The sequence below is a fragment of the Gymnodraco acuticeps genome, unplaced genomic scaffold (genome assembly GCF_902827175.1).
Source record: "Gymnodraco acuticeps unplaced genomic scaffold, fGymAcu1.1, whole genome shotgun sequence".
NCBI classification, from domain to species: Eukaryota; Metazoa; Chordata; class Actinopteri; order Perciformes; family Bathydraconidae; genus Gymnodraco; species Gymnodraco acuticeps.
In genome coordinates this window covers 234168-246461 of record NW_022990109.1, presented here as the reverse complement: position 1 = coordinate 246461, position 12294 = coordinate 234168, and the positions used below count along the sequence as shown (strand labels likewise).

At 39.7% G+C, this 12294-nt stretch overlaps 1 protein-coding gene across 1 annotated transcript in view; it reads right to left on the bottom strand.

Moving 5' to 3' along the window:
• The window catches only part of cdh5 (cadherin 5), a 59968-nt gene that overhangs the window by 28515 nt on the left and 19159 nt on the right, over positions 1-12294 (bottom strand). Inside the window, 7 exon segments of the mRNA XM_034216505.1 lie at positions 262-364; positions 2820-2929; positions 5223-5356; positions 6834-6976; positions 7062-7166; positions 9130-9311; positions 10830-10997. Of these exon segments, the coding sequence (XP_034072396.1) occupies positions 262-364; positions 2820-2929; positions 5223-5356; positions 6834-6976; positions 7062-7166; positions 9130-9311; positions 10830-10997 (945 nt within the window).

Below are 12294 nucleotides of genomic sequence, written 5' to 3'. Positions count from 1 at the left end.
TTCAATATTTGCTTTTGTGCATTCTAGACAGCACTTATGGTCCCAGAAAGGCTCTAAATCCCCCGTCTTGGCTGCGGAGAACCAAGCTTTGTAAAGTTAAAATAATTTCAACTTTCGGCAACAAAGCACCGAGCCTCAAATGGGGTTTCAGCTGTCGCATAGCAACAAGTGGCAAAAAAAGCGCTTTGTGCGAGCAGCGTTTAGAGCAACAAACACAAAGGGAAAAAAAGGTAAATATGCTTCGTGAATACAAAGACTTACTGCCATAGTCTCTGATGGAGAAGTTGGAGTTGTCGCTGGCCAGGCTGAAAGTGAAGGAGGCGGGCTGGTCGTCTTTATCTGTCGCTCTCAAGGTGCCTATCACCTGAGGGAAAAACACAAATCTGATTAATTCATGCAGGAAACAGACATTGCTTATACGAAATCAAAATGTATACAGCATGCGATTTCATGGGGTTACTAAAATTACACATATTATTAATATATACAATGTAAATTACATTTCTCCATCTGTTCAATATTGTGTGGAGTATGTGTGCTCAGGAAACACACATCAAAGTAATTAATCAATACTGTAAACAGACTTAGTTTATACCACGTCTAAATATATACAGCATATGTATTGTTTGGGAAATGAGCACAATGCAGTTTATACACATACTGTTGACATATGTAACTCAATGTAAATTACATTCCTCCATCTGTTCAAGATTGTTGTTGAGAAGCATTTACTACACACATGCCGTTTCAGTCTTTCTCTGTGTGAAACAGCAAACAAACACTGTATTGAAATTAGTTGAGCTCTGAGCTATTTTGTTCCACCTACTTTAGCTGCGTGTTTTACAATTTAAAAATAGGAGAGAGGCATTGCAGCATCTGAAGACACTAAAGACTCTACCCAAACTGAATTTTTGCCTGTGCTATTAGTGAGGTTACTTTAAAGAGTCCTCTCCTGCTGATGTTCAGGTGTATATCAGTATGTACTGTCTCTACTTTAAAGAGTCCTCTCCTGCTGATGTTCAGGTGTGTATCAGTATGTACTGTCTCTACTTTAAAGAGTCCTCTCCTGCTGACGTTCAGGTGTATATCAGTATGTACTTTCTCTACTTTAAAGAGTCCTCTCCTGCTGATGTTCAGGTGTATATCAGTATGTACTGTCTCTACTTTAAAGAGTCCTCTCCTGCTGATGTTCAGGTGTGTATCAGTATGTACTGTCTCTACTTTAAAGAGTCCTCTCCTGCTGACGTTCAGGTGTATATCAGTATGTACTTTCTCTACTTTAAAGAGTCCTCTCCTGCTGATGTTCAGGTGTTTATTAGTATGTAGTGTCTCTACTTTAAAGAGTCCTCTCCTGCTGACGTTCAGGTGTTTATTAGTTTGTAGTGTCTCTACTTTAAAGAGTCCTCTCCTGCTGATGTTCAGGTGTGTATCAGTATGTACTGTCTCTACTTTAAAGAGTCCTCTCCTGCTGACGTTCAGGTGTATATCAGTATGTAGTGTCTCTACTTTAAAGAGTCCTCTCCTGCTGATGTTCAGATGTATATCAGTATGTAGTGTCTCTACTTTAAAGAGTCCTCTCCTGCTGATGTTCAGGTGTATATCAGTATGTAGTGTCTCTACTTTAAAGAGTCCTCTCCTGCTGATGTTCAGGTGTATATCAGTATGTAGTGTCTCTGCTTTAAAGAGTCCTCTCCTGCTGATGTTCAGGTGTATATCAGTATGTAGTGTCTCTACTTTAAAGAGTCCTCTCCTGCTGATGTTCAGGTGTATATCAGTATGTAGTGTCTCTACTTTAAAGAGTCCTCTCCTGCTGATGTTCAGGTGTATATCAGTATGTAGTGTCTCTACTTTAAAGAGTCCTCTCCTGCTGACGTTCAGGTGTATATCAGTATGTAGTGTATCTACTTTAAAGAGTCCTCTCCTGCTGATGTTCAGATGTATATCAGTATGTAGTGTCTCTGCTTTAAAGAGTCCTCTCCTGCTGATGTTCAGGTGTATATCAGTATGTAGTGTCTCTACTTTAAAGAGTCCTCTCCTGCTGATGTTCAGGTGTATATCAGTATGTAGTGTCTCTACTTTAAAGAGTCCTCTCCTGCTGATGTTCAGGTGTATATCAGTATGTAGTGTCTCTACTTTAAAGAGTCCTCTCCTGCTGATGTTCAGGTGTATATCAGTATGTAGTGTCTCTACTTTAAAGAGTCCTCTCCTGCTGATGTTCAGGTGTATATCAGTATGTAGTGTCTCTACTTTAAAGAGTCCTCTCCTGCTGATGTTCAGGTGTATATCAGTATGTAGTGTCTCTACTTTAAAGAGTCCTCTCCTGCTGATGTTCAGGTGTATACCAGTATGTAGTGTCTCTACTTTAAAGAGTCCTCTCCTGCTGATGTTCAGGTGTATATCAGTATGTAGTGTCTCTACTTTAAAGAGTCCTCTCCTGCTGATGTTCAGGTGTATATCAGTATGTAGTGTCTCTACTTTAAAGAGTCCTCTCCTGCTGATGTTCAGGTGTATATCAGTATGTAGTGTCTCTACTTTAAAGAGTCCTCTCCTGCTGATGTTCAGGTGTATACCAGTATGTAGTGTCTCTACTTTAAAGAGTCCTCTCCTGCTGATGTTCAGGTGTATATCAGTATGTAGTGTCTCTACTTTAAAGAGTCCTCTCCTGCTGATGTTCAGGTGTATATCAGTATGTAGTGTCTCTACTTTAAAGAGTCCTCTCCTGCTGATGTTCAGGTGTATACCAGTATGTAGTGTCTCTCCTGTGACATGTCTACATCATAATAATAGATAAGAAAGCCTGCAAAACATGTTTCTCTTACCGTATTGGTGCGGTCGTTCTCACATACGAAGATCTCATCCACATTCAGTTCAGGCTTGTTGTCGTTGACGTCCTGAACTATAATGTTGACTTTCACAAACGACTCCAAACCTGCAGAGAGACGTCAGCACGAGATTAGCCGACATTTAATGACAGATGTTTTATCACAGGAGCTAATTTGATAACGGGTCTTCACTATCTCTGACAATGGAAATAGACATTTCAATGAGCAGGGATTACTCAGAGCAGAAAACAATCCCTACATGTTACTCTCATGATGGATTCAATCTCATTTAATATGTGAAAGGGTACTATAGAAATAACAGATGAGACCGCCTGCAAAATGAATTTAACATCCATCTTCAAGTCTCAGATGAAGCCAATTGTAAACCAAGTTTTCTTTATTATTTTGTGTCATTTTTGTGCTCGCTCTTCACACAGCTTGTTTGTAATTAACCTTAACGAGCACAGTGATACGGATCAGGTGTGATATCTCCAGCTTTGATGAATCTCTTTGAGGTCAAGTGCCTCAAAGGATTTCTATTTGTGAGCTTTTTGTCTTGTAGCTTATTTTACATCACTGATGTTTTAAATATTCATCTTTTGATAAACGTGTGGGTCTCTTTCATGCCTCCTGTACTGAAACTATCTTTAGTAAAGCACATGTACTGTACATCCAGGACAAGCTCAGGGGACCATTGTGTCCCTTAAACATGGTGACAAGCCACTAAAATAGATATCTGGATTCACTCAATGCAGAGCTAAAAATATATATAGTTTGGTTTGGGAGCTGAGAGTGAACAAAGAGAGCCTCTAATGGGATTTAGGTGCTTACTCTCTGCTTCACGCGTGGCACGACCAGGTGTAATATATTAAATCCTTAAAGATCCATGTTAACGTGTTACACTCAGAGTTTGGAGAGTTTAATAAATCAGACGTCAGCTTACTGAACTGGCAACAAAATTGAATAGAGTGGTGCAGTGATGAGGTATTATTTTAGGTCGAATCCGTACTAAGCATAGCAAGGGCTGCCTTGACACAAAGCCAATGGGATTTTAATGAATCTTACAGAATGACACTTACAGGTTTTGTTCAGCAGGATAATCTTCACATATTAACACCTCGTTTTTTGAAGTGACAAGCTAACATTAGGCTATAAAGGAAACAGCATGGTCACATGACTTCACGTCACCACCGCTAAGCTAAAGGCGGCTAATGTTGGGTTATAAAGGAACTACAGCACGGTCACATGACTTCACGTCACCACCGCTAAGCTAAAGGTGGCTAATGTTGGGCTATAAAGGATCTACAGCACGGTCACATGACTTCACGTCGCCACGCTAAGCTAAAGGTGGCTAATGTTGGGCTATAAAGGAACTACAGCACGGTCACATGACTTCACGTCGCCACGCTAAGCTAAAGGTGGCTAATGTTGGGCTATAAAGGAACTACAGCACGGTCACAGGACTTGACGACACCACCGCTAAGCTAAAGGCGGCTAATGTTGGGCTATAAAGGATCTACAGCACGGTCACATGACTTGACGACACCACCGCTAAGCTAAAGGCGGCTAATGTTGGGCTATAAAGGATCTACAGCACGGTCACATGACTTCACGTCGCCACGCTAAGCTAAAGGTGGCTAATGTTGGGCTATAAAGGATCTATAGCACGGTCACATGACTTCACGTCGCCACGCTAAGCTAAAGGTGGCTAATGTTGGGCTATAAAGGAACTACAGCACGGTCACAGGACTTGACGTCACCACCGCTAAGCTAAAGGCGGCTAATGTTGGCGGTAAAGACGTTTAGTCATCTCACTGAGACACTTGTAAGCAACTTACATTTTTAAATTCACCTGTGGGGTATTTACTTAAGTATTCTATGTCGTAGTACAACATCTCTTCAGCTTGTGTTAACCAACTTATTGCAGGCTAACAACCAAACACACATTCAAGAAACCATCGACTTCAAGACAAGGGAACAGGAAGTGGTAAAATGCTGATTCATTTATATGTTTTACGATCATTCCTGCACTACACTCCCATCCCGGAATACATCCAGAAGAGTTGAACAACAACAAGAGAACACACTGTTTTTTTTGGCCTTTGTAATCTCCGCCTGAATGCACTTTGCCGTTGTTACAGAACACAGATGGTTTTAATTTTTTATCTGAGGCTCTATTGTTGAAGAATTAATAAACGTGTGTGTGTGTGTGTGTGTGTGTGTGTGTGTGTGTGTGTGTGTGTGTGTGTGTGTGTGTGTGTGTGTGTGTGTGTGTGTGTGTGTGTGTGTGTGTGTGTGTGTGTGTGTGTGTGTGTGTGTGTGTGTGTGTGTGTGTGTGTTGTGTGTGTGTGTGTGTGTGTGTGTGTGTGTGTGTGTGTGTGTGTGTGTGTGTGTGTGTACCACTTGGCTCCTCCTGAGCTTTAACTTGAAACATGTGTGTGGCCTCCAGCTCTCGGTCCAGCGTCCTCTGGGTGGAGAGCTGACCTGTGAACGGGTGAATTCCGATGGGGCAGTCCTTATCCAAGATGGAATACCTAAACAGAGGGAAAGAGTATTAAAGGCCCCCTATTATACTGTTTTTCATCAATATATTATAGATCTCGGATATATACAAAACATGTCTCTGAAGTGTTTGGCTCCAAACACCAAACAGATCATTGCAGCATTACCCATAATCCCCTCTGTTTCAGCCCTGTTTCCAAAGTGCTGATTCTCTGTCTGTTACTTTAGATGAAAATAAGGAGCCCCTCCCCACGCCCCTCTGAGAGATATCTGGTTACAAAGAACACAATGGTGCTCTAGGAGGAGATTCAGGTGATAAAGTGGAGGGGGGGGTTACCTTGGTTGCTGATTGGCTAATGGTTACACAAGACAACACATCGTTATGACATCATAAAGTGGCCAAAATCTGATCAGCTCATTTTCAGACAGGTTTTTATAGAAATGGATCAAAAAGAGAGAGAATCTTTGTTCCTGAAACTTTCAGAGTCTCTTTCCACAGAGGGGACACATGTTGATGTAGAAGAGACATGAAGAAGAGGGGACACATGTTGATGAAGAAGAGACATGAAGAAGAGGGGACACATGTTGCTGTAGAAGAGACATGAAGAAGAGGGGACACATGTTGATGTAGAAGAGACATGAAGAAGAGGGGACACATGTTGATGTAGAAGAGACATGAAGAAGAGGGGACACATGTTGATGTAGAAGAGACATGAAGAAGAGGGGACACATGTTGATGTAGAAGAGACATGAAGAAGAGGGGACACATGTTGATGAAGAAGAGACATGAAGAAGAGGGGACACATGTTGCTGTAGAAGAGACATGAAGAAGAGGGGACACATGTTGATGTAGAAGAGACATGAAGAAGAGGGGACACATGTTGATGTAGAAGAGACATGGAGAATTAATAAACTTGTGCTGTGTGTACGTGTGTGTGTACGTGTGTGTGTGTGTGTGTGTGTGTGTGTGTGTGTGTGTGTGTGTGTGTGTGTGTGTGTGTGTGTGTGTGTGTGTGTGTGTCATGTTGATGTAGAAGAGACATGAAGAAGAGGGGACACATGTTGATGTAGAAGAGACATGAAGAAGAGGGGACCCATGTTGATGTAGAAGAGACATGAAGAAGAGGGGACACATGTTGATGTAGAAGAGACATGAAGAAGAGGGGACCCATGTTGATGTAGAAGAGACGTGAAGAAGAGGGGACACATGTTGATATAGAAGAGACATGAAGAATTAATAAACTTGTGCTGTGTGTGTGTGGTTGTGTGTGTGTGTGTGTGTGTGTGTGTGTGTGTGTGTGTGTGTGTGTGTGTGTGTGTGTGTGTGTGTGTGTGTGTCATGTTGATGTAGAAGAGACATGAAGAAGAGGGGACACATGTTGATGTAGAAGAGACATGAAGAAGAGGGGACACATGTTGATGTCGAAGAGACATGAAGAAGTGGATTTTGCACAATAGGTGACCTTTAAAGTCAAGTTACATTATTTATTTATTTTAACATTTGCATACCGAATGGTCTTATTAGCTCTGTCAGGGTCTCGGGCTGTTACTGATCCGATGTTGTTCACCGTACGTTCCTCCATCACATTGAAAGTGTAGATGGGCTGTGAGAAGAGTGGAGCCTCGTCTACATCCAACACCTTGATGTTCACCTATGGATTTAAGTTCAGTTTTAAGATTTATCTCAGATTTGTAATGTAGATATAAATGGAAATTGTGAGGACAGGATGTGTTTACCTGAGCTGTGGTGACTGCACTGTTCTTGTTATCGGCGGGGAAACGCAGGGTTTCTCGCACCTGGACAGTGAAGGTGTAGATGCTCTTTGTCTCGTAGTCCAGAGCCTGGGGAAAGAGGAGAATGGCAATCAAAAAACGTTACTTTGAGATAATCGTTATAATCTTAGACTTATTTTGAGCTCTTTTCCTAACGGTTTAAATGCTGTAATATTGTTTTTCCTGTCTTGACAAGACCCAAAAATGTACACTAAGCATTGTTTAATTGTTATTCCGCAGCTTATTTGAATACTCAATTCTGATTCGTCAATTTGGTCATTACAGTGGTTGTTCATTATTGCTAACAGACCGTTACTAAGGAGAACAGACTGTTGCTAAGGAGGATCAAGGGACTATGTGTAGTCATATCAACCCGCAGAAAGGAAACCGGTTAATTTAACGTCATCTTTGGACAACAAATATTCGTTTTAGTCCATCAGAAAATCATTTTAATTTACGTTGCTGTCGCTGCACTTCCAGACTCCAGATCAGTTTTTCATGAAGTATTTAAAGCGGTAGATTTTACAAGATATTTTGTTTTTTTCCAGCTATCCTGCGAGGCTCATTCCTACCTCTTTATCATGCACCTCATATTAATGATTTTGTAGTTTTGATCCAGCTTGAAATACTTTCTATCCATTGAAGAAGTTAAGGTGTTTTAATATTTCAAAATCTAAACTGCCACGTTTTGTTGGTCTATATTTTTAGACCATTTTGCACTTTATATGTTCACCTGCATCTCCTATCGTTATCCTCAGTGGATTCACACCTGCGTCTTTTCGCCAAGGACTCCCTGTTTTTGCCAGGTGTAAAAAGACTTTAAATGTCACAAAATCCTGGCTCACACTCTGGATTTAAGAAACCCACTAAAGTGCCATATTTTCCCTTCCATGCTAAACATGTTACCATGCGTGAAAACACCCTTTTTTCCAAGTCTGCACAATCTGAGACTCGCATGGTGTTGCGAATGCACTTTCATGTCGACAAATAAATGGCAGCGAGCTTACTTTCACATTTCTGCTTATCGTTTTTCTCCCGCTGAATGAGAAACAGCAGTAAAATGTTGTTTCTGGCGGAGTGTTTTATCTGTGGATGGGACCACCACAGGTAGGCATGGATTTTCTGCTAACTGGATTATTCATGGTTACAGGGAATCTCAGTCGCAGGGTATCAAAGGCATGTGTAAACAGCTTAACAAGAATAAGACCTTCACCGCAGTGTGGACGATAGCTGGATGCTCTGTAAACACAGCCGGGAGGAAGATGAGGAGCTACAGAGCTGAGAGGAAGATTGTGCTGCGATTTTAGGCCATGCAACGTTGGTACTAGCTATTACATTTCATTAGGATACATTTTCAGCTCTCTGGTGTCCCAAAAACTGCAACAATTCCTGCAAGCATAAATAGCTTCCCTTGCCAGAAGGAGGTCATGAAGTATAGGTTTTTAATTATGTGTTCAACATAAAAATTCCCTGCTAAAAATGTCCGAAATTACCAATTTACACGGTGTAAGTGGCAGTATAGTATGAATGCAAAAACACCAAACATCAACAAGTCAAGGATACATTTGTGTTGCATGGATTCATATCTCAAGATAAACCACAGCCAATGTGGCCAAGTACTCAAAATAAAGGAAGGAAGCCATTACATCTTGAAATAAAAGGTAACATGAAGAGGGAACTAAGTATATAAAATGTTAAGGGAACAACAATAGTGTTTTTATTTGTCAGACAGATTATAGATTGTTATCTTCACGGTCATCTGTATATTTTTCTTGTTCTCGAATGCTGGTTTATTTCTATTTCGAGATGTTTCTATTTTAGAATTTTTTATTTCTTCTATTTTAGTTATGTGCAATGCCTTGTTTTGTTTTATGCTGCTGCAACGAAAACATTTCGCAAATTGGGATTAATAAAGTACATCTTATCTTATCGAACTTAATCACAAATTGAAGAATATGACAGCAAACTCAAAGTAACAAAATCGTTTATATTATATATTATTACATATCTATTTATCCACATTGCCTCCTACCTGTTTGAGCATGAGGTTTCCGTCCTTGTTGGGGCTGAGTTCGATGTTGAACATTTTGCTGTTTTCATTGAGAATAGTGAAGGTGGGCTCTTTGTTCTGAATCTCGTCTCGATCCTCCAGCTCCAGAGTGCCGATCTTCTCGTTCAGCTTGTGGTCCTCAGGAACCTGCAGTTCATAAATCCCTGAAGACAGAAAATAGAAATCACATTACATGTCACTTGTTAGACGCTTTTATCCAAAGCGACTTACATACATTCAATACTGTGGGCAAACACAGGAGCAATTTGGGGTGAAGTGTCCCAGGGACACAACGACATGCTGACTGCAGTGGGACTCGAACTTTCTATCCCCTGATTCAAAGTTCAGCGCACTATACCACTGAGCCACAGCCTCCCAATCACTGTCGGTCAATGTGTTCATCAATCAAGCAATAACATGTTATTGATACAGCCCAATATCACAAATAACACCTACATCGTGGTCTCTACAGTTTATAAAGCATACATCACCCTCTGCGCATGGCACAAGTAAAATCTCAGAAAGAACCCCCAAAATGAACGGTGAAGAAATGGAAGAACAATTGGAGAGGAACCGACAGTCATGCAATAGATGTCATGTGAATAGATTAAAAGAGACGCTAAAAGTAAAACATAGAAAATCCAAAGGACAAAAAAGAGTTCATGTATTTATAAAAAACATTGATCTAAGTCAGGGGTGTCAAACTCAAATATGGTTGCACTCAAAGGGTCGGTTGTAACTTTAAGACTATATGAACATACATATATAAATATTTAATATAAAATAATGTATTATATTACTTTATTGCCTCTGCATTGGATTATTATCGGATAGGGTAAAAACTTCATAAATAACCAAGTCTGAAAGAAGAAGTCAAGGGCAAATAAGTGCAAGTCTCTTCAGTGAGAATGTCACAAAATTATTTTAAAAGAAAAGCCAAATTCAGAAAAAAAGTCAAAATCAAAACAAAAAGTAACAATTTAAAAAAAAAATCTGAGAAAAAGTCAAATTCTAAGAAAAAGGCATATTTAAGATGCATTGTGGGAAATGTAGTTTATGGACATCGTGCTTCTGTAAATCGGCATGTAACCGTATAGTAAACATATTACATTCTTTCAGAGCTCTTGCGGGCCACATGAAATGAAGTCGCGGGCCGGATTTGGCCCCGGGGCCTTAAGTTTGACACCCCTGATCTAAGTGGACCTGATCTAAGTGGATGTCAGCGATCATTCAGGTGCTGCCAATAAATAATTCTGTACAAAAACCAGAACAAAGTTATATGCAATGTGTCGAAAAGAGGACCAAATGTTCTAAAATATTTCTTAAAATAGGTTTAATATAACTTTAGCACTTCACCTTGTTAGCAATATAAACTATTTTACATCTTATTATTATTACTTCTGGCTGCTACTTCACTTCAGACTGTAACAACGTGCAATAATCATTGTTATGTGCAATGAACACCTCTCTCGAACGATTGCTATTTCAGTACCTCTATTATAGGATTCCTTACTTTTTACATTACTGCTACTTCAACCTATTTCTCTTTTATGTTATTAACACGTGTTATCCTCTTTATTTAATGTTAGTCTACTCTTTCTTTAGTGTTGCCTATCATCTGCAATGTCCCCTTTGTTGTTGTAACGCAGTACATTTCCCCACTGTGACTCGAATTAACTTACTTCGGGTGAAGGAGGCGTAGTTGTCGTTGGCGTCGGTGATGGAGATGGTGACGGAGGTGGTGGATGTGCTTCCGGCGGTCATTCCTCTCAAATCCTGAGCTTTAACCACCACCACAAACCGACTCTGGGTCTCCCGGTCCAGCGTGTTTGTCTTGCAGCTGATCACACCTGCAGAGAACAGAGAAGGTGTTATCTTTTGAGGCCAACTCTGACTCATATTCAAGTAAAAATAGCTCGTGCATCTACACCTCGCCTTCGTTAACTTACACCTCGCCTTCATTAACTTAAAAAAAGACAATGTTGCCGCGGGGTAATGATGTTTTTTGGACGTCAGTGCGGCGAGCTTATCAGCAGAGGTGGGAAGTAGTGGAGTATAAATACTTTGTTATTGTACTTCAGTTCAGTATCATCACACAGGCCCATAAGACTGTTAAACACCTTAACTTTTGAAATAACATACATAACACTCATCTGTTTGCAACTCACATATATCATATCAATATTCCAATTACTGTATATAGACTATTCTTCACAGTTTCTATCATATTCTGTTTCTATTATATTCTATTTTATTTGTTTTATTATGTTGCACTGTTGGAGGAGCCTGTGACCTAAGATTTTCACTCTCATAACTACACTGTAGCTATGAGACAATAAAGTACATTTTTCTGGTATCAGTACATTACTCCACTACTTATTTTTCTGACGACTTTTTACTTTGACTTCTTACATTTTGAACACAAATACCTGTACTTTCTACTTCTTACATTTTGAACACAAATACCTGTACTTTCTACTTCTTACATGTTGAACACAAATACCTGTACTTTCTACTTCTTACATTTTGAACACAAATACCTGTACTTTCTACTTCTTACATGTTGAACACAAATACCTGTACTTTCTACTTCTTACATTTTGAACACAAATACCTGTACTTTCTACTTCTTACATGTTGAACACAAATACCTGAACTTTCTACTTCTTACATTTTGAACACAAATACCTGTACTTTCTACTTCTTACATGTTGAACACAAATACCTGTACTTTCTACTTCTTACATGTTGAACCCAAATACCTGTACTTTCTACTTCTTACATGTTGAACACAAATACCTGTACTTTCTACTTCTCACATGTTGAACACAAATACCTGTACTTTCTACTTCTTACATGTTGAACCCAAATACCTGTACTTTCTACTTCTTACATGTTGAACACAAATACCTGTACTTTCTACTTCTTACATGTTGAACCCAAATACCTGTACTTTCTACTTCTTACATGTTGAACTCAAATACCTGTACTTTCTACTTCTTACATGTTGAACACAAATACCTGTACTTTCTACTTCTTACATGTTGAACTCAAATACCTGTACTTTCTACTTCTTACATGTTGAACACAAATACCTGTACTTTCTACTTCTTACATGTTGAACTCAAATGCCTGTACTTTCTACTT